The 27468-nt window shown below is 40.4% G+C and overlaps 1 protein-coding gene across 1 annotated transcript in view; it reads right to left on the bottom strand.

Annotated features, from left to right (window-relative positions):
• Window positions 1-27468, bottom strand: part of LOC120302807 (cytochrome c oxidase assembly protein COX18, mitochondrial) — a 35154-nt gene that overhangs the window by 953 nt on the left and 6733 nt on the right. The window contains exons 4-5 of the mRNA XM_039331766.1: window positions 5370-5491; window positions 1088-1195 (exon numbers count right to left, since the gene is read on the bottom strand). Of these exons, the coding sequence (XP_039187700.1) occupies window positions 1088-1195; window positions 5370-5491 (230 nt within the window). The remainder of the gene's footprint in view (window positions 1-1087; window positions 1196-5369; window positions 5492-27468) is intronic.

Here is a 27468-nt window from a genome sequence, read left to right on the forward strand (position 1 = left end):
AGCTTGAATAAAGTATTATCCCATTTTCCTCCTAGGAATTCAGAATGATAAACAAGGTGTATACTCCTCTAATTTTATCTTTATGTGTCATATATTAGGATGAGGAATAGTGAATAATCCAGTCTGTTTAGTATGACTGAAATATCCAGCAATATCTACACAGGAAGCCATCTTAAAAATTGAGGTTCGTAAACTATAGTAAACTATATAAACTATATAAACTATACACACAGCATTTGAAATTATTGATTTTAATATGTCAGACTGTTTTCTTCACATTTGTTATGTAGCATTAAAATTCACAACCGTTTATCACTAATCAGCTTGTATAAATTTTAGATCCTACCTTGACTGACTCAAAAAGACATTCCTCCAAGTGGGTCATTTATATGGCAAAACAATATGCATAATAATGTGCAGCAAGATTTAATGTCTTATTTTATGATCTCTAAATCGGGTCCCCAACCCCCGATCCATGGACTGGCACTGGTCTGCAGCATGCCAGAAATCGGACTGTGCAACAAGCAAAGCCCCAACTGCAGGATGCATATGAAGCCATGTCCCCTCTGGTCTGTGGAAAAACCTCTCTCCACGGAACCAGTCCCTGGTGCCCAAAACGTTGGGGGCTGCTGCTCTAGATGATTTCCAAATTCCATCTGTGGCACATATATCACTAGTTGGGCACAATGATTTGGTGAGAGGAAGGTTTGAATTCAAATCCCTACTACGCCGTCACACAATATAGGAAACACTTAACACTATAAGTATTGATAAGGTAGCAATACCAATCTAAAATAACAATAGCATTTAGACTTATATACAGCTTCATAGTGCTTTACAGCCCTCTCTAAGCGTTTTAAAGTCAGCCTATTGCCCCCAACAATCTGAGTCCTCATTTTACCGACCTCGGAAGGATGGAAGGCTGAATCAACCTTGAGCCAGTGGGAATCGAACTACCAAACTACTGGTTTTGCAAAGAAAAAACAATATTCTTAATATAATTCCCCTAACATTTAGATCAAGTCTCTCACTGTTGGAAGTAAAGACCATTTGCAGCTAATATAATATACTGTACTAACAAACTTACTGATGGAACATTTGAAGCAATGGGGATCATTAACACAGAGGCTGCTCGAAAAATGTTGGTAGCATACTTCCAAAACCGGGATGTTTCAGTTTTTCTTAAACTAAAAATCTGGAAAGACAAATTAGAAACAGCAAAAAATCAGCTAGGGTTATATTTACTGAATAATGTTCTGGACAAATTAGCTAATTATTTCCATATTTACACTTTTTTAGAGCCATAGTATTCCACAGTACGATGGAGGGCCTTATGACAGGGAATTACAAGTCAAAAATTAGAGATTTTTCTAATCAAACACAATAATAGAAATACAGAAATGATCACACGTAAAATTTTTGTTAACTTGCACAACTGAGAAGATATTGATGTATCTTCTGAGGTACTGATGCCAAGTAAGAACTTAAAGTTCAATTGACAGAACCCATTCTATTATGATTTTGTATGTATTTTTAGGTCCATGTTTTTTCATTAAACAAACCTTAACAGTATAAAATATGTTTACCAAGTATCTTTTAAAGTTCATTTACAAAACTAACATTTTAAAATTCCCAGCTGTGTTTTTTATACCAAACTACTCATCACATGTAAAACTACACATGCTGCCAACTTAAACAATTTCCTTTCTTTGGGCAAAATTACTCTGCATCTAGTACTGTGAATGAATTTTGTAGTCACTTGTTTTGAAGTCTCACAACAGGCTGTCATATTTATGCCAATTATTACGACCCGGAATGTCTGAGCTATTTTCAAACTAAGGACTCAAGGTTAATCTCTACAGTATAAGAAATATATAACCATTGGCAATGATATCCACACATACTAAAGCAGTTTGTTCCTAATGTAGCTACATGAACGTTACAGAGATACGGACTGCAGGTCTACAAATTAAACCTATGTAGGCAACCATCTAGCTCAGGGCTTTTCAACCTTTTCACCGATTGTACCACTTTAGGATAACGCAATATTCAAGTACCACCAGTCAACTAAGGAGTCAAAAACTCGATGACCAAAAAAACCCGAACAAAGTGATAAAGTACAGGCAGTCCTTGACTTACAACAGTTTGCTTAGTGACTGTTCAAAGTTACAACAGCAGTGAAAAGTGACTTATGACCATTTTTCACACTTATGACCGTTGCAGCATCCCCGGGGTCATGTGATTTACATTCAGATGCTTGGCAATTGATTCATATTTCTGATGGTCAGTGTCCCAGGGTCATGTGATCCCCTTTTGCAATCTTTTGACAAGCAAAGCCAATGGCTGGGGGGCACTTGTGGGGGAGCAGGTGGGGCTAGGGAGAGGGATCCAGGGGAGAGGGATCCAGGGGAGTGGAGTGAAACTGAGATGGACACCAGGGCATGGTCCAATAGAGGAGCCTCACTGTCCCTCTGGGGCTGCACAGGGGACTCCTAGATGGTGGCGCAGGCTGCCCAGAGCCCTGGGCAGCAGAGGGCAAGCGCCCAACCCAGTCCTCAAGCTCCTGGAGCACTAGGACCCTGCAGCTCAATCCAGTCCAATCCCCCTTTCCTGAGGGGGCGCTGGCTGCACTTACCTCCTCCTCGAGGCTGCTACTGTGCTCACTCTCCTTGACCAGGTTGCTCATAGTGGATGCAGGAGACCAAAGTGTGTGAGTCAGAGGGAGGCCCACTCCCTCTTCATGCGAGGAGACCTGGCTTTATAACCAAAGCATCCATTGCAATAGGATGGGAGACCACCAGATTAGGCCAGGAGGAAGGGTCAAGGGGATGGCGAAAGGGCAGCAGGGCTGCTGGTAGCCAAGTACTAAGGCAGGACTTCCCTCAGAGTCTCCCTTCCTCTCATTATAATCTCCTTCCTTCTTCCCTTTTCTTTTTTTCCTTTCCTCTTCATTCTTTCTTTTTTCTTCCTTTCCCTCTTTCCTTCTTTTTCCTTCCTTGCTCTCTTTCCTTCTTTTTCTTTTCCTCTTTCCTTTTCTCCTTTCCAGTCCCTTCTTGGATACTCAAATGCAAAAGGGAAACATTTCTCAATGCCCCCTTGCCTTGTGATCAAATGCCACTTTTGCTAGAAGTTTGTGGCTACTTAAAAGATTGAGAATAAACCAGGCTCAGTTTATCCCATGCTTGCATTTAGTGGGGACATCCATAGACAACAGTACAGCAAAACTGTCCAAATGGTGGCTGAGATAATTGATCAGAGCTCCTCCATTTTTTATGTGCCACAGCATTAGCATTTAGGAACAAAGGTAGCTTAGTTGCTTATTAATACATAATCTTTAAAGGGCTCCCTTGTAGGGACCCTGCCTTGGTCTAACTGAGACTGGAAATATAGCAAAGGAAAATATTTTCCCCACTCTGCTTTGTCCTGTTTTCCCCACTGGAAATGGCTGTTAGCAACACACAAGGAAGGGATACTTGAAGAACTCACAATTCAAGAATACCAATGTTAACTTGGATTGCCAACAAAGTTCTGTCTGTGACAAAACAGAACACAAAATTGCTTTCTCCTTCAAACCAGGGCATTTCCCTCCCTCCCTCCTTCCTTCTTGCTCAGAAAAGGATGATGTGAGGTGGGGAGATTGCCAGCACTGCTGGTTGCCATGCTGCCGCCAGCCATTGCTATCCCACGCAGGCAGGGGCGTCCCAGTGAAAGAGAAGCCTGGTGGCCATGAGGCTAGGTCAGCAAGTGGGCATGGCACTGATCTACCGGTGGGGGCCATCAAAGCTGGAATGCGCTCAGCCTTAGATCCATGGGGCAGTCCTGAAGCCAGCGAGCCCCCATTGTCTCTGCCCCTCCAGGGGTGCACAGAAAAGGCGGCGAGTGCACAAGCCCTGGCGTCCTGGGAGAAAGGGAAATACTTCACTTACCTTTTTCCTTTCTCAGTGGTCAGCAGAGACGGTCAGCAGGGATGCCGGGTGCTCGCTGCCTCCTCTTCACGCACCCAGGGGCAGGGGCTGCCCCTTGCTGCCCCTTTCCCACCAAAACCTTTTATATCCTCTCCTCTCCCCCCTCCTCCTCAGTGCACCTCCAGCTTCCGGAAACTCTGATCAGCTGGAGCCTGGCGCTGATCCTGGCACTTCTGCCAAGCTCCGACAGCCCTGCAGCTCCAGCAGTTTCTCCCTTGGGCTTATGTGGCGCTGTTGCCGCTTCAGCTCATTCTTCTCTGCCCCGTTACCATTTCTCTAGGATGGTCATGTGCCACCTGCCAGGTGCCAAAATACCTGGTACACGTACCTCCGGTTGAAAAGCCCTGATCTAGTTATTTAGATCAACTATCTACATACAATCTGCCCTGGAAATTAAGATAAATTCTGTCTATGAGATCTGGAATTAGATAACTTGTTTATAATAAACAAGGACAAGTATAAAAAATGGAAAGGGGCACATAGCTAAGGAAGAATAAAAGCAAATATGAAGTGAGGAAAGCTAAGGCTCAAAATGAACTAAGGCTTGCAACAAAAGTCAAGGATAACAAAAAAAAGCTTCTTTAAACATGTAAAAAGCAAGAAAAAAGACAAGGAAACGATTGGTCCATTGGGAGAAAGTGGCAAGAAGGTGACAAGCAACAGGGAGAAAGCAGAACTACTCAACTCATTTTTTGATTGACGCCCACAACCACATTCCAATGGACATAGTGAGGGGACACTATGTGATAAAATAAGAACATGGTCTGACCCAATCTTGGTTACTATTAAGTATCCCTCTTACAGCTTCAGTGCGCTTGCCATCGTCTATATTAATTTTGTTTACAATTTGTTAATTTTAATGTAATTTATTTAATTTTTATGAGCAGCCCAGAGTAGTTGAGAGTCATGCAATATACAAATTTAATAAATTATGTCTATGTCTAAGGTGCTATCTGAATCTTAAATCTACAATATAGTCAGCAGCAGCAGTCACTGCACTTCTTATAACATTCATCTTGTCAGGAATTATTGAAATCAAGCAAAAGCATACAATTTCCAAATGAAAAATAAATATAAAGGTGCTCCTGGGATAGCATCTTGATATTTCACCAAGGTCTGAAAGGTAGGAGTGCAAATACCAGCACTAACTTTATTTCATTTACTATTATCCTCCTCTCTGTACAATATAACTTGTTTAATAATTGGCTGTTTCTAATTCTATAGGTACTGTAGACACTGTGCTTACTTCTAAATATTTCCTGTTTAGTGTTTTGAAGACTGTGGGGAGCCAGTATTAATTTAGAATTATATAGACAGAATAAATAAATTATAAGCTGCTATGCTACTTGCAGTACAACAAGTTCTAATCTAATTTACCCAATGATTTTATAATAGATCTAATACCTCTACTATCAGTAGATTGAGAAGTCCAAGAGTGATTGGCAAAATCCAAGTTGAGTCAGGTAAAGTGAGATCCTTAAACCAGAGTATGCCTCCTGTGGAAAACTGCTGCTGAATTAAAAGCCCTATTGAAAATACACAAATAATTGGCATATTATTATTATTGTAAATATGGCAAATACTTTACAGCATTGATATAGAATGGATACAATGAATTTAAACTAGGAATTTAAACTAGGAATTGCAAAAAGGACTAGCAACAGCAACTTCTGCATGTTGGCTCTTTCCTAATGAATAAGATCTATAACCACTAGAGCTAGATCTACCAATGGGTTAGACCAGGGGTAGGCAACCTTGGCTCTTTTATGACTTGTGGACTTCAACTCCCAGAATTCCTGAGCCAGTATGGCTCAGCTTGGAAACTCTCCCTTTCCCCTCAGCATAGCTGGCTCAGCTGGGAGTTGAAGTCCATGAGTCATAAAAAAGCTAAGATTGCCTACCCCTGGGTTAGACTAAAGCAATAGTTGAGAAGTCACTGCAATTTTTCTTTTAAATTCAGATTTTTGAATTACATAACTTCACTAATAATTATGCTTACACGTTTTACATGTTAAATATTATTCAACAGCTTCCAAGGTAAATAGGTCATTTAACACAGACCTTTATTATTATTGGATCTCTGTCTGTCTATCTGTCTGTCTGTCACGCACACAAACATAGAGTAATGCTTCTGCCTCCTAATTCCTCACGACACCCCTTTCAGGTGGTTTGAGTTGAGAGAGCCAGTCAGTTTTCATGCCTATATAGGCAGTGTTTTTCAATCAGTATTGACTCCTGTGCCTGCCTGGACAAGTCCCTGCAGTTTTCTTGACAAGCTTTCAGAAGTGGTTTGCCATTACCTACTTCCCAGGATTAAAAGAAAGTGACTGGCTTAAAGTCACTTTGCTAGCTTTGCAACCATAGTGAAATTAGAATTTATAGTCCTCCAATTTTTAGCATGAGGTTTTAACCACTACACCAAATTGGCTCACTATGCAAAGCATTTTGCTGCACCAGATAAAAACTGTATATAATATTCAATAAATAGCTTTTGCTGATTATCTCTTGTTGCTCTACTATAATGCACTAAAACTTGAATAATTATGTTGGATATTGTTTATACTTCTCTCCTCCCCATGCATTGGTTTCAATAAGAGATATTACATTTCTTTCATTTCTTATTCAAATCTATATTATGAAGAGCTTTTTACCCATAACATGTACATACTTATATACATATTACATAAATTACATATTTGCATACATATTATATAATTATAATTATTATATAATTATATATTAAATATCGCATTTATACCCTGCAGCAATTGCTTTTGGCAGCATACATAAAAACAGTAACTAACAATACAAATTAAAATTACAATAAAAAATACAGAAAGAAGTTAGATAGCATCGGGTATCAATCCCCAAAATTCTTTGGAGAAAAGCTCTGGTTTTAGAAATTTTGGAATTTTAATAAGATACACTTCCCACAGGGACCACTCCAGAGGACCAATCCAATGATGGAAAACACCTTCAGGCCTTGGCCCACCTATCCTCCCAAAAATGTAGGACACTAGTTGTTTCTCCTAGGATTATCAAAAGGGTTAGACTGATTTTCAAACAGTTAAATCTGAATTTCTAAACATATATTCAAAGTACTTGTAATTTTTTTTACTATACTATACATATTCATATTAAATTTGTTAGTTTATATATATATATGTGACTTGATAGTAGAAAGCTGGCAGGAAATTGCTTAATGATCAAGGGATTCAGTGTATGACTGCATCATTTAGTAATGGAAACTTCTGGTCCTAATTGCTATTGTAAATCAAGGATTTTGTATAGTTTAGTTTATTGATTAACCCATACGCCATATCAAATACAGACTTTCAAACACAAATTATTAATAAAATCCTATAAAAACAATTTAAAATGAAATTGAAATAAAATACAATAATTTAATAAATAAGATAAAATTATATCTCGGTATCACCCCTACAATCTACCCCAATCAGGCTAACATATGCCAATCTCAACCAAACCATTTTATTCAAGTACTGCCATTTTCAATATTGTTTTCAGATTCTGGCCGCACATAAGATATGTTGTTCTAATATGGGGTTCCCAATAGGTCATTCATTTAATATATGAACCAAGGTATTTGTCTCTCACCCTCTTACACAAACAACAATCAATAGTATGTGAGTCATGTCTTCTACCTCTACCGCTCCGCAAATGCAGATATGTCCATCATATGGTATAGAATAGAACCTCCCATATCTGACCATTGTATCAAGCAGTTTGAATCTTGCTCACGTAAATATCTCCCTAAAATGTTTAGGCAATTGTAACTTTAAATAGCTGTCTGTTTGAAAAGTAAGTTTATATTTATTCAGCCATTTTAAGTTATCAGCCTTACTAAAAGTGGCTATATCATTTGTGCTTCTATGTCCATGATTCCTTGAGCAGCCTGTTCTACTGTTCCACAAGAGACAAGAGGGCCACAGCTTCTTACAAAATTTGTCAGTTTAGTAATCCAAGAGGTTTGTAATCGTGATTTTATCTGCTCTACTAAACATAACTTAGAGAGTCTATCAATCTCCATTTCATTGATTTTGTACCAGTAATTATATGTTCTGCTTTTAGACAGTGCATGAAATGTATAATTCAGCTCTAACTGCTGCAGATGTCCTTAGATATACACGTAAAATACATCTCAGGTGCTGGGACTGTGTTTGTTCTAATATAGTAGAATGTAGACCCCCCAAACCTCTGCTCCATACAAGACCATAGGGGTAACCTTGGCTTTATTTACTTTAATTAATGGGGATAGGGACCCTGGGTAACTATGATTGTTTAATTTAAGCAGTAAATTCAAATGAGCTTTTGCTCCAAGTGCATTCTGTTGATGATGGCAAATTCAACATCCAGTCTTGGAAAAAGTTACACCTAAATATAAGGTGTTAACCTGTTCAATAGGTTCACCACCTAATTGCCATCTATGTCTGATGATGTTTTCCAAACATTATAATTTTTACAAATATTTCATTGATTTTCTATTTTTACAATCAAGTACTTAACAGATGTGTTGTCTGAGTCCATTAATATTCAGTGGTATATATTATCTTCTTCAATCTAGATCCAATACTGCACCATCAAATATTTCCTATCTTCTTCCAGTAGTACCTATTTTCCAGCACTAAGCAAATACAATTCTTATTGTTATGAGTAAATATACAATTGAATATCAACATCTTTGTTACATTTTTCTCATATCAATAATATCAGTTTTAGATTACTTTTCTAACCAAAACATATCTTAATTGCATTTTCACTTAATATGCTCAATCAATTTCCTGCTTTTGCTTTTTTAATTTTAATTTCCCATCAGTGTTCAAAATGTCTCTATTGTTTATAATTTCAAAGTAAGTTATATTTGGGTAACCAAAAGCTTCCCTTATTCAAACTTCTTAGTGTTTTCCTGTTTCCCTTCTTATACCAAAATCTAACATTTTAGTTACACAAAGGGAAAAAACAAACCAACCTATCAAAAACAGTACCGTAAAAATCGTATTAGAAACACAAGTTAAGACAAGCAAGAAAATGGTAAGATAACACCTGTCTACCCTAGACAATTTCAAATCATCCAGATTAGATGGATTACACCCCAAGGTTCTCAAGGAACAGGCAGATGTGATCTCAGAACCACTGAACTATATCTTTCAAAGATCCTGGAGCACTGGGGAACTATCAGAGGACTGGAAAAGACCTGTTGTAGTTCCCATCTTCCAAAAAGGAAAAAAAAATGGATCCAGAAAACTACAGACATATCAGCCTGACCTCAATACCTGGGAAGATTCTGGAAAACATAATCAAGCAATAAATCAGCAAACACCTAGAGGCAAACAAAGTCATTACTAAAAGCCAACATGGGTTTGTCAAAAACAGATCATGCCAGACAAATCTTATTGTATTCTTTGACCAAGTGACAAAATTAGTGGACCAGAGGAATGCTGTGGATTTAATTTAGTTGGACTTCAGTAAGGCATTTGATAACATAGACCACAACCTACTACTTGGTAAGATAGAAAAATGTGGGTTAGAGAGCATCATCACCAGATGGGTTCATAGGTGACTGATCGGCTGTACTCCGAGTGTGATCCTCAATGGAACTGCGTCTACATGGAAGGAAGTGTGTAGTGGGGCGCCCCAGAGCTCTGTTCTGGGCCCAGTGCTCTTCAACATCTTCATCAATGTTTTGGATGAGAGGATAGATGGGGAACTCATCAAATTTGCAGACGACACCAAGCTGGCAGGAATAGCCAACACTCCAGAAGATAGACTTAAGATACAGAAGGATCTTGACAGACTTGAACATTGGGCACTATCTAACAAAACACAATTCAATAGTGAAAAAAGTAAGGTTCTCCAGCATGAGGATGGATAATCCACAGATTGGGTTTCCTGAAGTCCCTTCTACCCAACAGACTAAGTCTGAGAGTTAGCCACGCCTCTCGCCGGGTCATGTTGTTCCAGTTCCGACTTAATCTTACACCCAGCAAGACGCATTGGTTCCTCTCAGCTAGTCAGGTTGTATTGTTCCCTGTATTACCATCCGTGTATTATCCTTCCTCTTCTGTAGAAGTTTTTGGTTTATTCCCTTTTGCAAGACTCAATGTAAACTGTTCTTCCGCCCTTCCCTCCCTCCACCCCCCTTGTCTCTTTGGCTGCTCAAGCCACGGAACCGAGCCACGGAGCTGCCGATCGCTCCAGCTGATCAGCGGAGCTCCGTGGAGGCCCCAAACACTGGCAGATCGGCTGGGCTTCGGCTCAACGATCTCTGCAGCCTGCGGATCGCCGCGCTGCTGCCGGCTGCCATTTTAGGTGCCCGGTTTGAAGGAGCTGCTTAGGCAGTGAGAAGTGCCTTTTCTCCTGCCTTTATTCTTGGGAAAAAAGGAGGGGCTGAGGGAGTTTTCAGGTGGTTGTTTAGGCATATATAACATAGCAAATTTGCCTGCCCCAGTCCGGAGTCCTCTGGCCTCCAAATCTCTTCACGTGCTCGGAGCCACCATTTTGGATTGCCTGGGGCTCGTTACAGAGCTGTCTGCGTTCCTCCCCAGAGTTCTTTGAGTACAGGGGGTGTCAGTGAAGAGATTCCCTCATCTTATTCTTTAGTGTGGTTTCTCTGGAAATCTCGCACGTGGACAACAGCCATTTGGTGCAGACATCATCAATGTCCCACCTCACACGTGGTCGGCCGCCATTTTGTGTGTCCCTATCCTAATTATTGATGCCCTGCTACTTCTGCAATTTGAATCCAGGCACATCCACTTGATATTGCCTCTGGAACAACATCTATCGGCTGTGGCCAGGGGGACCTTTGCCCAGGTTCGCCTGGTGCACCAGTTGCGGCCTTATTTGGACCGGGAGGCTTTACTCATGGTCACTCATGCCCTTGTCACCTCAAGACTGGATTACTGTAACGCGCTCTACATGGGGCTACCCTTGAAGAGCGTTCAGAGGCTGCAGTTGGTTCAGAATGCAGCCACGAGAGCGATTGTGGGCGTACCTTGGTATCACCTATCCTCCGTGAGCTGCACTGGCTTCCTGTGGGTCTCCGGACGCAATTCAAGGTGTTGGTTATCACCTTTAAAGCCCTTCATGGCATAGGGCCAGGTTACTTACAGGACCGCATACTGCCGCACAGTTCCCAGAGACCGGTGAGGTCCCACAGATTGGGCCTCCTTTAGGTCCCGTCGGCCAGGCAATGTCGGCTGGCAGGCCCTCGGGGAAGGGCCTTTTCTGTGGTGGCTCCAACCTGGTGGAATCAACTTCCCCCCGAGGTTCGAACTACTCCCACCCTGCCGGCCTTTAAGAAAGCCATTAAAACTCTCCTGTTTTGGCAGGCCTGGGGCTGATGTCCCCGGGGGGGGGAGATATGATCGGACACGCTGTATGAATGTATTTATTTTATTGTTTTATTGTTATATTATTGTTTTAATTTTGTACACCGCCCTGAGTCCCTTGGGATTGGGCAGCATATAAATTTTAGAAAAAAATAAATAAATAAATAAATTCTCAGACTTGTGCTGAAGGGCCTCCAATGTGATGGCAGAAGACAAACAGCCCCAGATTGTCTTGGCACCCACCAGCCCCCCAAGTAAAAGGAGGCGCAAATCTTCAAAATTGGAGGCAGCAGGGAAGCTGAAGGCAAAAGCAAAGACTCTATCTGGCAAGCGTCCGTGTCCAAGGTGGCAGAAAAGGAGACTGCCAGGAGACATCAGGCCCTAGAGAGGCAAATTTCTAAAGCCCAAAAAATGACTCCAAAAGAGATTAATCCTACTGCTACCTCTGAGAGCTCTCTATTCGGGCCTCAAACAACAACTGCAGCTCAAGTCCACAGGCCTTTGTCCCCAGACACTATGTCCCAACTGAGGTCCATCAGCCCCATGGTCCCAAATCCAAATCCTAACTCCCCCCCCCACCTGATCCTCAACCAGGATCCTCAGCCACATTCACTCCCATTGCTGCTGGTCTCCGTCCTGAGATTTCTCAAGCTCTTGGGCCGGAACAGCTACAATCCATGCTTACTCAGGTTTTGGAAAGTATTGCCTCACTTCAGAGGCCCCAACCTTCGACCTCTTCTCAGCGCCATTCTGAACCCCCCGATTACGCCTACTCCATTCCCTCTGATCAATCTTCTCATGATGGAGACTCATATTCTGATGTGGAGGAATCAAGGGAGCCTCCGTTGTCAGAAGATGAAGATTCATATCAAGAACCCTCTCCCTTCATAGGTCTATTTGATCCCACCCTGTTCAAGTCTATTCTGTCCAAGGCCACAGCTGCATCCCAGATTGCGCCCAAGCAGGAAACACAACCCACCCCTTCCACCAGTCAGTCATTGAATCCATTGTTTTCTGAACCCATGGTGACCCAACGGCACATACCATGTCCTCCCTTCTTTGTTAATACAGCAAAGAAACAATGGGCGAAACTTGGTGCCTCTCCTGCTCCAGGCACCTCTGATAAAAAGCTCTTCAATGTTGCCCCATCCTTAACCAACCTCCTGGAGGTTCCGACTGTGGATACGTCTCTGACTCCAATTTTTTCTCCCTCCACTCTTACTGGGGATATGGTGGAAGCATTAAAAGCTGATGACAGAAAATCTGAGTTTTCTTTAAGCAGAGCACACCAGGCATCCAGCTGGGCAGTGAAGGCCTCCATGTCAGCTTCCTTCTTTTCAAGGTCTTCCATCATTTGGCTTCGAGAGCTTCAAGTCATGATTCCGCAAGATCAGGTGCACATCCATCAGACACTGGGTAAGTTGTTGGCGACGGCTGAATACACGGGCGATGTTACACTACATGCTGCCAGATTTTCGGCCAGGGCAACCACCACTAATGATTCTACTCGATTGCTGTGGCTGAAACAATGGCGGGCGGATTTAAAATCCCAATGGCACTTGGCCACCGTTCCTTATTCCAGTGGTCAATTGTTTGGAGAAGCTCTTGATCCTTATTTGGTGGAAAACAAGGATAAGAAGAAGGTGTTAGCCCACCAAGCCAGGCGGGCGGAATGCAAATCTACTCCGTTTTATTGCAAACAGACCTTTCGCAACACTCCCAGCTCTGAATGGTCCCAGCCACAACGCTTCTTCCCTCCCAGTTGGGCCATCAATTGGACCACTGTGGTCCCAAACCCAGGCAACAACCTCAGTCTAAACACCCTTTCAAAGCATGGGGGGCATCCCTTCAGGAGAAACAAGTGACTCCAGGGAGGGACCCCCCCATAGGTGGCAGGCTTTCCCTGTTTTCCCACAATTGGGAAAGCATTACCACTGACGTCTGGGTTCTGTCCAACGTAACAAACGGCCTGGCTCTGGAATTTCTCTCCAAACCGGCAGATCGGTTCATTCAGTGTCCGAATCCCTCAAACCCATCCAAAAGAATCCTCATAAAGGAGGCCATTTCTCATCTTATAGACATACAAGCCGTGGAACCTGTCCCATCAGATCAGAGGTGACAAAGTTTTTATTCGATACTCTTTGTAGTACCGAAGGTCTCAGGAGGATGGAGGGCTGTTCTTGATCTGAAAAGGTTGAATTCTTACCTGGTTTACAGAAAATTCAAGATGCAAACATTGCAGTCCATCTTGGCCAGTATAAGGAGGAACGACCTCCTAACATCGATCGACCTCACGGAGGCATACCTGCACATTCCAATTCTTCCGCAACATCGCAAATTTCTCAGATTCTGTTACAGATCCTATCACTATCAATACAGAGCGCTTCCCTTCTGCCTGTCATCCGCTCCAAGGGTATTCACAAAAATCCTGTCGGTTCTAGCCGCTCACCTGAGAATGGTCCCCATTCGGATTCAGTGCTACCTGAACGACATCCTTATTCAATCGGTGTCAGTTCAGCCAGCGAGGTCAGACGTAGCCCTGACCATCGGGGTACTCCAGAACCACGGGTTTTCTGTGAATTTCCTCAAGAGCCAGTTGGTTCCATCCACACGGCTTCATCTGGGAGCAGTGATAGATACAACATGTTGCATGGTCTACCTGTCACCGGACCATCAGGTCAGTATCAGGGCCTTGGTACGTCAGGTACAACACGCCTGGGTTGTTCCTCTCATTACTCTCTCCCAACTCTTAGGCAAGATGATCTCTTGCATTTCCATAGTACCTTGGGCCAGACTACATTCAAGGACCCTGCAATGGTTCCTCCTTCTCTTTCAAAGGCGAAAGCTCACCTCCTCCAACAAGCCAGTGAGTGTGACACCTCCAGTATCAAATTTGCTTCAATGGTGGACGTCTCAGGCTGTAGCCAGGGGCTGCAGGTTCAAGGAACCATCACGGATTGTTCTCACTACAGACGCCAGTCTCTTCGGATGGGGAGCTCACCTCCAGTCCCAGATAGCTCAGGGTCACTGGTCCAATATAAACTGGCTGGAGCTCAGAGCTATACACCTGGCATTGTGTCATTTCAGTCTCAGGGTGAGGGGTCGGCACGTTCTTGTCCTCACGGACAACATAGTGGCCAAAGCTCATGTGAACTGTCAAGGGGGCACCCGGTCCAGGTCGCTGATGACGGAGGCCAGACTGCTATGTTCATGGACAGAGATCAATCTCTCCTCTATCAAGGCGGACCACATTTCGGGGGCAATCAACGAACAGGCGGATGCCCTCAGCAGGGCAACAGTAGACCACTCCGAGTGGCATCTATTTGTGGAGATAACGAGCAGGTTCGGTCAGCCAGCTCTGGATCTATTAGCTTCAGCAGTGAATTCGCAACTACCAAGATTCTTCTCCCATTTTCCATCACCGGGAACGGAGGGAGTGGCCCCAGGCCCTACTTTATGCTTTTCCACTTCTGCCTCTCTTGCCCATGGTTATCTGCAAGATCCTGCGGGAGAGGGCAGAGGTTATTTTCATAGCTCCGCATTGGCCGAGGGGCCCATGGTTTGCCGACCTCATGAGTCTGTCTGTCTCAACGCCATGGAGGATACCTCCAAACTGCATAGCGCTCAGTCATAGTGCTCCAACACCCCGAGCCTCAATGGCTCCAGCTAACCATATGGCACTTGAGCGGCGACATCTGATTCAGGAAGCTTACCCTACAAGGGTTATCGATATGATCCAGACTTCAAGACATCCATTGACCAATAGAATTTGTGACTCCACTTGGAGGAGCTTCTTTACTTGGGCTTCCAAACATCATATCAATATCACGGTGCCACGGATCTTGGAGTTTCTATTGGACGGGATCGACATGGGTCTCTCTCCAAGCACCATCAAGAGGCAGGTTGCGGCCCTCGCCATGGTGCTCTCATGTGAAGACTCTTTCCTCTAACTTATCACCCGATGATTCGTTTCTTCATAAAAGGGTTAGTCAACACTAATCCTCCCACTATTCATAGGTATCCCTCCTGGGATCTTTCGTACGTACTTCAGGCCCTTATTCGGTCACCGTTTGAGTCCCTTAAGACTTGTGACCTGAGTCTTTTGTCCATGAAGGTAGCCTTCCTGGTGGCTGTGACTTCCACCAGGCGCATATCCGAACTGGCAGCGCTCTCTGCCAGGGAGGATCTATGCGTTTTTAGATCGGATTGTGTGACCCTTCGGCTAGATCCAACATTCGTCCCCAAGGTGAACACCTTGTTTCATCGTTCCCAGGAGGTTGTGTTGCCGAGTTTCTGTCCTCTGCCGTCTCATGACCTGGAACACAAGTGGCACACCTTAGATGTACGCAGAGCGTTATGCATTTATATTAGGCAGACCGCTGCCTTCTGTAAGTCGGAGGCACTTTTCATTTCCTTCCATCCTTCTTCTATGGGACGAAAGGTCTCGTCGTCCACCATTGGCAGGTGGATCAAGGCCTGTATTGTCAAGGCATATCATTCTCAGTCCTTGCCCATTCCTTCACATATCACTGCTCATTCCACCCACAGTGCTGCAACTTCTGCGGCCTGGGCCACTCAAGCGCCTATCGGGGAGATCTGCAGAGTGGCGACTTGGTCGTCGCCCTCCCCATTTATACGTCACTACAAGATCAATAAGTTTGTGTCTACTGACACTTCTTTTGGCTGTAGGGTGTTGCAAAGAGTTGTGTCATCTGCAGAATCACATGCCCTGACTGTTTCCCCCCCTTAGGGAAAGATGGGCTTTGGTATGTCCCAATCCGTGGATTATCCATCCACATGCTGGAGAAGGGGCGTTTTCTTACCTGAACGCCTTTTCTCAGCATGATGATGGATAATCCACATTTACCCTTTAGTGCAGTGTTTCTCAACCTTGACAATTTTAAGGCATGTGGACTTCAACTCCCAGAATTCCACAGCCAGCAATGCTGGCTGTGGAATTCTGGGAGTTGAAGTCCACATGCTTTAAAATTGTCAAGGTTGAGAAACACTGCTTTAGTGACTGTCAGGTCCTGTGATAGGGGTAAGGGAACCAATGTGTCTGATGTTGTTATGTTATGTTATGTTAGAAAACATAAGCTACCCAGAATTACTCTGTGGTAAAATAAGCAGCCTATAATTTTTATATATCTATATCTATCTATATCAGTGGTTCTCAACCTGTGGGTCGGGACCCCATTTGGGGTCGAACAACCATTTCACGGGGGTCGCCAAACAACACAGTCCGCCATTTTTTCCCCTTTTCCTTAGCTGTGCTACTCCTCTCTTGAATAGAGTCTAATTCTATTGGCTTTCAAAAGCCAATAGGAATTGTCCAGGCTGTCTCTGCCCTGCTGAGCCCACCAAAAGTCCCATTCTGCAAACGATGCTGCACCAGTTGAGTAGTCCTCGACTTACAACCGGTTGAGTCGTCCTCGACTTACGACCGGTTGGAGGTCACGGCATTAAAAAGGTTGAGAACCACTGTTTTAGTGAGCCATCTATTGGCCGTATTATTTGATCTGAGCAACCTCATGTCACGGCTGATGATCACTTTCATCACATAAATTTATGGTAAATTCTGAAAAGAGATCAACTTTATGTCTTGATATACAGAAGAGATCTAGCACGCTACTTGAGTGGGCTGAGTGGTTTGTGTAAAGGTATATATAATTATTATCCTTATCTCCCAAGATTTTAAGATTACCTTTGAAAAATCAAAGAAACTAGGAGCAGACCGGCAGTATTACTTTTTTTGTCTCTAGAAAGCCACTGTGGATGATTATCAAGAAATTCCTTTCGGGGACTTCTAGTCCTGTGCGGTAGCGACTGATCACGGGCTTGCAGATTGCCACACCCCCATGGCTAATTTTCGTCCTGCCTGGAGATCCTAATGGGTCCAAGCCGCCCCGGAGAGGCGACAAAGAAAGAAGGGTGCCCCGGTGACTCTGGAATGACGGTGGCCGTTCCATTCGTCTTGGGGAAAGCCTTCTAACCCGACAGGAGAAAGGTTGTATTTCACCGATCAGCCCAAGCTACCTGCAAGCGAAGTTCAAAAAAACTAACCAGCACAACAGTAAACAGCGTGCTTGAAACTGGGTGAGGAATCTGATTTTCCTTTTCTATTCTACATTTAATTTTCTGGAAAAAATCCCCAAGAAGCAAAATACCTCCGAAAGTGAAGAATGGGGACTTCTGCCCCACCCTTATACTAACAGACGCGGCAAATTAAAATCTCCACGGAGGATCAAAATATATGGTAGTGAAATAAATTTATAAACTTGAAAGCTAAAATTTAATTTTTGACAAGTTTAAAATTATTGAATGGCTAAGACTCTCATTTTAAAGATCATTGTTCATATTGAAAACTAAATAGATGCTGACACCTAGTGGTGGATGAAGATTATGACAAGTTATGAACGCCATAGAGAACTTGCCAAAACCTGGGAAAAGCTAATCTGTGTTTGTGACCTTCAAAGCTTTAATAACAAAGAACAGCTGTGACAAAAAAAAAGACAACAATCTGGGCTGCAGACAAAGAGAGAATTATAAACTTTAGGGGAAAAAAAACCTTTTTTGAACTCTTTGGATTACAAATATCTATTTAACCAGGATTCAAAAGCTATTTGCAGAAAAGAAGGAAAACTTCAACTTTTGGCCATCATGGATCAGAGACATGTAAATAGAACACACCAAGAAAACATAAATACCTCTCAGGAGGAGATATATAGTATATTGCAATTAATTCAAACGAGTTCAAATCACAAAGAAATCCAAAATAAATTTGAAAATATAAATCAATCTATTTCTAAGTTAACTGTACAAAACTCTACAAAAAAAACTTCAACAACAGAGAAGAAGCAGACAAAACAAATAAATGGACATAAAACTGAAAATAGAGACTCAAAGATGGAACTTAACAAAGCAAGAAAACATGATTTAATCCTAGTAGGAAAACATTCACAAGAAATGAAAAAAAAAAACAACTCATCCCTTAAGTTTACAAAATAAATCTGAGGACCAAAAAACCCAGATTGGATAAAATGGAATGTAGAGATGTTGAAAATATCAGAGAGAAAAGAAGTGATAAGAGAAGCAGAGAAGAAAAAAAAGATTTTCAAGAAACATGGAAAGGCAAAAATCTCAAATAAAGATACTTTATTTGATTTACTTCTTATACCCACAGCAACAAGCATGAATATACGGAAAAACTTTTTGATTCAGCAAAACACATTGATCAAAAAGGATACTGGTCAAAGGAAAAAGATTAAAGTGAAAATTAAGAAAATAGACGATGGGATTTACCAGAGAGAATATTTAAAAAAGAAACATTTATTTGAATATGGTTAAAGAAATAGAAAAGATTTTGAATACATATGTCATTCTAAGAGGGATGAATTTCTTAAATAATACTGTATGCTTTTTTCCCCTTTTTATTTTATTTTTTGATACAAATAATAGAATACTGTTGAAATGGCTTAGATGAAAGAAATGTTTTAGATAATTAAATGTGTTTGAATTTAGGGAAATTATAATGTATAAAAAAATAAAAAAAATGTTTTGAATAAGAGTTATAAGGTTAGATGACTAGACACATTAAATGGAATATTGAAAGATTAAATATATTTTTAATCATGGTTAAAAAGAATAAGAAATTTTGGGAATGAATATATATTAGCTTAGGAGGAATATATATTTTAAGTAGTATTTTACTTTTTATGTTTCTTTACTCTTGCTCTCTTTTCCTTTTGTTTACTGTTTTTACATATTCTTTAAGAAATGTAAAAATGATGAGATGGTTTATATGGGAAAAATGGATTTAAATCTTTAAATGTAATTAACTGTTGAGAAGATCTTAACCAGCAAGAATACTGTAACAGGATATAAGATGAGGTAACTAGAATGATTAGATAGAAAAGAAATATTATACTGATGTGATCATTATTTCTAGGAATATTGGGAAAAAATTATATAACTGTTATTTATCAAAATAATAAGAACTAATTAATTCAAGGTTTGCAAAGAAGACATTTTGCAGAAAAGGGGATTATAGAAACCAATTGTTAATGATTTTTCTTTATAAATGTAAACCCAGCAAATATACTGTTTACCAACTATTAAGTGATTTATGTTTAAAAAAATCAATAAAATATATGAAAAAAAGAGGAATTCCTTTGGGAATACTTTCTTTTCAGTAAACTCATGCAAAGATGGACCTAGTTTAGTATTAAAATCTCCAAGCAGTATAATTATGAACTGAAGATACAGTATGGCTATATTATCTAATATGACTTCTAAACATGTCCAATAGTCAAGAGTTATAATACAGGGATGTGTTTGAAGGAATGTATACATTTACCAATATTAATTCAAACTCCTCATATCTAAATTTCACAACCAAAAATATGAAAACTTATCTTCATTATATAGCATTATATAATTGCCATTGCATTTTTTGCTTAATAAAAATACATAGTCCACCAGAAAATTGCCCTTTATTCTTTATCAATCAATGGCTTCCGGTTTGCGATTGCGGCGCCAGCGGACACATGGTGGGAGCGCTCTCTCCACCGTCCGGTTTTCCTTCATCGGGAGACCCTGAAAATGGGATTTTGTCTTTTTGGTTTATAACAGAAGAGCCTAAAATCCTACATAATGAGCTAAGGAGACCCTAAAAGATATGAATTGATTTAATATTTAGGACTTAGATTTATAAGGGAAATGAAAATTAGTTATTAGAATATAATTTTGAATTATAATATGGAAGTTGGATTGAGACAATAAAGGATATTTTATTAGTAAGTGACGAGGTACTAAGATGAGAAATAGAATATATTTATGAGATAAAGTAAGAATGTATTTAAGTAAACAATATGTGTATTTTAGATATGACAACTATTCTATAATGAAATAAAGGAAATTTGGGTTACCAGAAATCTGAATATTATGGGTACTAAAGGCTAAATTGGAATACTGTTATTGAAATTGGGTAAAAATTAAAAAAGGACACGGAGGGGTTTTCGCTGGATCCCGGAGAGCAGCAACTCTTCCGTCAGACCAGGCGATTCCTCCAAACCGGCGAACGAAAGAACCGGCCATAGAAATATGGCTCGTCCCTAGCCTACAAACAGCCGAAGTCACACTACCATCTAGCAACTTCAAAGCAGCGTGGACAGGACTGGGTGAGATTTGCCTCTCTTACATCCTAACTACTTAATTACCTGCATAAGCTGCTAAAATAACCTTGAAACACCATCTGCAAAATTCAGCTCAGCTCCCCATTTGGTGGACTTTCTGACTGTCAGTTTCTTTCTCTTGAGTTTAATATATTACAATGGAAGGAGAACAGGAAAGGATTTCTTCTACAGAGGAAGTACAGGAACAAATTCTTTGTATGTTAAAAGCGATGATCCAAACTCTACATATGCAAGCTCTGGATATACAAACTCAAACTATTACTTCAATCAAACAATTATCTATACAGAATTCTATAGAGAAAGTGAAACAATAAAATGTTATGATAGAAGACTTAGATACTCAACAAATACAGACAATAGAAAACACAAAAAAGAAATTGATAATAGAGAACAAGGAAAGGGCGTTTCTTATAAACCAGAAGGAATTTGAAGATAAACAAGAAAAACAGATGAAAGAGAAGATAAATACTTCGGGAAACTGCATCAAACTGGAAAAATAAAGAGACTACTGGCTAAATCAACTAGTCCTCTTAAGAAAAGATCAACTGGACGTTCTTATCAACATCAAACAATAGCCACAACAATAAAAGGAGATTTTTTTGATGATTTAAAGGCAAAAATACGAAAAATGACCTAGCAGAGGAAAAAAGCTAGAATAAGAATCTGATCTATATATGAGATCTAAAATAGAATATATCTAAATAGATAGAATATGTATTCTGAACACAAGACATTGTAACGATTTGAGATAAAGAAAATTTTGGTCATATAAAATCTACAAATTGTTGAAATAAGATTATATTGTCATTAGATGGGTAAAATAGATGATAGAAGTTATATATGATAAATATACATCAATATGATAAATCTTCAGTCAGTTAAAAATACAATACAATGGAAACTAATAGAAAAAAATACAGATGGTGAGAGTCAGAAAGAGATAACATTAAGGAAGTAAGATAACCATATAGGCAAAAATAGTTGGGTCTGAGAAAGGAAGAGGAAAGTAATAAAATAGATAAATAGTTGTTTTTTTTTTAGGAAATGGCTAGCCAGAAAGTATAGGAAAGCAGGAAACCATGCCAAATAAGATAAGAAGAGAGACACAATGAATAGAAAAGCAGGAAAAGAGCTTATTGTGGAGACATAAATATATTGAGTTTAAAATAACCATAAGAAAATAATTTTTCTTATTCTTATTGTATATGTGAATATGATTTAGTATGTTATCAGGAAATGTGTATAGGCGGACGGAAAGAGTGTAACCTCATACTACCTCAGCCAATGGGGAAAGAGGAGGGCTGTAGCGGCCGGTGATAGGGATGAATAAAAGAAGGAGATATTTTGGGTTAAAACTTTGGAGAGAACCAAGCTTTGAAAGCTTCTCTCCCCGCTTATTGCAATAAACGAAACAAAAGGCCTTCACTGTGTCTTGGCTGGTTATTGGTCAGGCGAGCTTGCCTCTGGTCACGAAAGGAAAGTAGCCAGGAGCACATAACAGCCTTGGGGGCTCCTCCGGGATTTGCATCCGTTCCATCTTTGGCAGCCGGGGATATTCGAAAGGGGAGTGCGCACCTGGGTAAGTTTTTTCCAGCCCTAAAGGTCGGATTGCCCCTGCTCAAACAAGGAGGAATTGGAGATCCCGAGATGAAAGCCAGGACCCAATGAAAACCTAAGGGAAAGTCGGCCGACCTAAGGAAGGACTTCAACTCAGCCTGACAGGTAAGATACCAGAGGGGTATCTGTATATCAGAGAGGTGTTAATGGGCAATAAGAGTTTGAAGAGGAGGGACGCCTCCCCGGCCAGTGTGACGGCCAATAAGGAAAAAAAAAAAAGAGGAAAGGTATTTACATTCTGGAATGAACCCCCTTAGGGAGATGGGAATCCCTTAGGGAGAATGTTGAAGTGTTTTAAGTCAATGCTTTAAACAAGGCATTTGCTATACCTGGCTTAAGTACATGTTTGGCCAGCCAATAAATTAAATTGGGCTTCTCAGCTTAGCTGAGAGCGATGGGGAATGGATAGGCAGTGGTTAAAATCTATCAGAAACACTCCTTGTATTTCCCCACTGCCTGGAGAACAAGCTACAAGTGCCCTAAAAGAGTAAAAGTGGAAAGGTCTGGAAATTATGTTTAATGGTCTGTGTGTTTGTATTGACTCATTTCTAAAGACCTGGGGGAGGGGAGGGAGAGACCCTCTAACAGTAATATACAAAATAACAAGGCCTTATTCCAAAAGGAAATTTGGGAGATGGAACTCATTGGCTTTGAAAAAGCTTCTTGAAAATAAGAATGATTGTTTTGCCTGGGGTGAAGCATTTGGAATTTTTTGTGTCTGGTGTAAAAGCAAGAAAGGGTGAAGAAGGGTAGTTTCTTAGTAATTAGAAGGACAATGGAAGGTGTTAAAAGAATGGAAATAATCAGATGGAAGAGAGGGAAAGAGAGAGAGAGAGAAGAAAGGAGCTGTGTGAAGTTTTATGCCTGGCCAGGATGAAAGGCGAGAACTCTGATCTGCTATTTTGTGTGAAAGAGTTAAGTAGAAAGCTATGTATTTCATGAGGTTCCTATAGTTTGGAAGGTGACAAGAGAGGAGAAAACCTCTCTCGGGGGGGGGGGGGGAATTGTCCCCCCTAACAGCTTTTGAAATCAGGCAATCTAGGAAAGAATTGCCCAAACTAATAGAAGATCCTATTGAAGTAGGAAAACAGGTTAGAAATTTTTTTTAGGACCAATGGAAAGCATGGGAAGGTATTAGGGTACAAATGCAGAAATTAGACAGATGGAAAACTAAAACAGTAGAAGATTTATTAGCGGTAAAAGAGGCTCAGAAAGTATATGCGAAGTGAGAAGAGGAGAGAGATAAACATAAGATAAGATAAAAATCATGGCTCAATTATTGCAAACAGGCCAGCAAAGAGGATGGGGAAGAGTAATTAGAAAATCAGTAAAGGCAGGCTGGGGGTGAGGACAGCCAGTTGGCACCAGGGGATATAAATCTCTAGGAGAAAAATTTTCCCCAGTCCTTAAATAAATAAATAAATGTGCCTTTTGTAAGGAGGAAGGACACTGGGAAAATGAGTACGGTACCTTAAGAGGAAGGAGGGGGAAGAATTAGCACATTTGGTGAATTTTGAGGATTAGGGGTTCAGGGGACTAATCTGTTTTCTGGTTCAGCTTTTTAGGAACCCCTGATAAACCTTAAAAGTTGGATCCCTGGAGGAGGAAAGGGTGTACTTGGTGGATTCTGGACCACCAGATTTACCCTGAACTTTTACCTCCAGGAATGCAAATTGGGAAAGGGAAGATTAAGGATCAGGGAATTATGGACATGTAGTAGAAACAACAATATTTAAATCAGCTATGGTCCAGACAGTAGTAAAAGGACCTGAACTTTGTATTGGTTAAAGGGAGCTGCAATTTGGCCAGGGGGTACTTAATTGGTAAATTGGGGATTGTTATTATGGGGAATGAAAGAGAAATAATGGTGAGGAGGCTCAAAGAAAAGTGAACCCCTCAGTTTGGAGCCAAGGAGGGGAATAGGGGAAGGGTTCAAATTAAACCCTTAAAAGTAACTCTTAAACAACCAGGAGAAGCTGTACATCAGAAACAGTATAACATTACATTGGAAGGAAGAATGGGTTTAAAACCCATGGTGGAAGGGCTATTGAAGGGGGGTGAAATTTTTGAGCAACCTTTTAAACATGTTTAGTTTGTTATTTTTTTAACCCAAGAATTTCTGCCTTGGAAAAGTAAAAGATGCACAAAGAAGAAGAAAAAGGAGGGGGAGGCAGTTTCTGTCTGCATGTTTGTTTGTGTGTATGTGTGTTTTTAAAGAACAGAAATTGGGGAAAATTTCCTGACTGTAAGGATAATTAATCAGTGGGATAATTGTCTCCAGAAATTGTGGATGCTTCATTATTGGAGGTTTTTGGGAGGAGGTTAGAAATTGATAGGGTCTGAAATGGATAGAGTTTCCTGTTTCAGTAAGGTGTTGGACTAGAGGACCTCTAATGTCCCATTCAACTCTGATATTCTGTTTTTGTATGTGTGGCATGCTTCAGTGATTTTCCTTTGCATTTTAGTTTGGATTTATCCTTAATAATGCATTTGAGGGTATTCTTGTCAAAGGAACAATCTTACGATGTTTTACTTAACATCTGATAAATATGTGTCTTTGGGACTCCTTGCTACTGCAGAAAAGATGATTAATTGCTGCATACTGTGTGTGTACAATTTGTTTTCCTTTTCCTTGGAGCCAAGGAGGGGAAGGGAAATCTTTATAGAAAACCAATCTGGTTTCAGGGTTATAGCCACAGGCTGCAAGGCTGGATTGGAGTTCAAATCCTGCTTTAGCCATGAGGGTTGGCTGAGTGTTTTGGGGCTGGTTTATTTTTAGCCCTAGGAAGGAGGTATTGGCAAGCCACTTTTGTAAATGTTAAGGCAATTTTCCTCCTGAGGGCTGTTTCAAGCAAAAGTTTTGTATAAATTTTTACTCTGTCTGGTTTAGTGAGTGGGGGAAGGGGAAGACAATCTTTTGTCTTCTTAGCTATCCTGGTGTTCTTTGATGTACTGCCACAAAAGTGATTTGAATGTTATTTGCCTGAGTCAAGACATTCCAGAAATGTTGGCCCAATGCTAATTGGTGAGCCTATGTGCTTTACCTTTTAGAATCCTGAATGTGTTATTTACAATAAGTTTATTGAGTTATATTTTTGTAACATGGTATCTAATCAGGGTGAAAGGGGGAGGAGAAAGAAAAATGTGACAATTTTTGATAGAGCTTCCATGAACAAGTGTAGTCTATCTGATACAGGATAAATGATTTTTTTTTTCTTTCTTTTCTTTCCTCCCCTTTTAAGCTGTGGAAGCAAATACATTTTTATGTAGCTTCCCAATTTTGTAAGAACTTATTCTGGGAATTATAAAGAAATGGGAAAGCAACTTTTTGGCAGAAGAAAGGATTAAGGATATAGATTTATAATTACCAAACAACAAAAATGGTCTTAAGGGGATTCTGTGGTTATTACAAGGTACTGCAAGAATGGTGATCCAAAAACTATATGAGGGGAAATATTGGGGAATTAAAGCATAGGTAGAAATGTATTTGAAATTCTATGCTATCCTTGGAATTTATGGGATAGCCTAAAGGGCTACAGAGGGATGTTTGATATGTAAAAGGGTTAATAAAGGGTTAAGACTCCCAAAGGAGGGAGACAAATAGCTAAATGTAGAACAAGTACTGGGGTCTCTGTCTTCTCTTTGACAGGAAGGCTTGGTGGCGCAAACAACTCCTTTGGAATTTCCAGTCCATAAAATCCAGCCGGGACAGTGGGTGCTGAATCGTAAATGGAAGGAGGAACTTCTACAGCCAAAGAAAGGAAGTTCCTTATGTTATATCTGCTGTCCGGAGGGCTGAGAAGGGTTGGACTCACTACACACAAGCAAAGGTGGTGACTGGACCTGAAAGAGGGTGGACGGTTATTCCAGGACAAGGACTGAAAGCCACGTTTAAAAGGACTTGAATGGGTAGTGGACCAGAACCCCTACCTATTTTGAATATCTCTTTTAGAATTTCAGGTGACCCCAGATGAAGAACAAAGATGTTTGTGGTGACTCAGCAGAGAAATAAAAGTTGTTTGTTACAAATAAAATGAATAACTAAGTCAGAAGTCATACCATTAGAAACTGAAAATGTAGAATTGTACATTGTAAGAATTAGGTGGTAGATGTGTTACCTCTGTAATAGCTAGTGATTATTGTTATTGTTGTAATTGTGGATCAATTTGTGGGTGTGAAATACTGTGTAATAATCATGAGGGGTGGATTCTACTTCTAATATTACTGAAGACAACACACCAGAACAGCCTGGGAAATAAAGGTAAAAATTTAAAGGTAGCTGATAATCATGAAGCAGAATGGATATTGCAAAAGGAATCAGGAATGTGGCCAAAACTCCTGAACAAAAGTATGAAAATATGTGGGGTGATTGGAGTTGGTTAACAAATTGGCTTCCCAATTTTGGATGGTTAAAACAAATATTTATAGGACTAGTGTTTATAGTTGTGATAGATATTATGTGTTGTGTTTGTCTCCAATGTTTACCCTGCTGTATTTCATTTTGCACTAAAACATTGGGGTCAGTAGCGAAAAACATCTCTGGAGAAGATGTACAGATTCAATTTATGTTATCTAATATAGCCAAAAATGAAGATTCATCAGAGTATACAGAAATACAGGGGGGATTGATAAATATACATCAATATGATAAATCTTCAGTCAGTTAAAAATACAATACAATAGAAACTAATAGAAAAAAATACAGATGGTGAGAGTCAGAAAGAGATAACATTAAAGAAGTGAGATAACCATATAGGCAAAAATAGTTGGGTCTGAGAAAGGAAGAGGAAAGTAATAAAATAGATAAATAGTTGTTTTTTTTTTAGGAAATGGCTAGCCAGAAAGTATAGGAAAGCAGGAAACCATGCCAAATAAGATAAGAAGAGAGACACAATGAATAGAAAAGCAGGAAAAGAGCTTATTGTGGAGACATAAATATATTGAGTTTAAAAATAACCATAGGAAAATAATTTTTCTTATTCTTATTGTATAAGTGAATATGATTTAGTATGTTATCAGGAAATGTGTATAGGCGGACGGAAAGAGTGTAACCTCATACTACCTCAGCCAATGGGGAAAGAGGAGGGTTGTAGCGGCCGGTGAGAGGGATGAATAAAAGGAGATATTTTGGGTTAAAACTTTGGAGAGAACCAAGCTTTGAGAGCTTCTCTCCCCGCTTATTGCAATAAACGAAACAAAAGGCCTTCACTGTGTCTTGGCTGGTTATTGGTCAGGTGAGCTTGCCTCTGGTCATGAAGGAAAGTAGCCAGGAGCACATATATAAGGTGTGTATTTTAAATATTAGAATGTATGAGCAATTGGGATAAAGGAATTGTGTTT

Source organism: Crotalus tigris, unplaced genomic scaffold (assembly GCF_016545835.1).
Source record: "Crotalus tigris isolate CLP2741 ecotype Arizona unplaced genomic scaffold, ASM1654583v1 scf7180000024437.13266115, whole genome shotgun sequence".
NCBI classification, from domain to species: domain Eukaryota; kingdom Metazoa; phylum Chordata; class Lepidosauria; order Squamata; family Viperidae; genus Crotalus; species Crotalus tigris.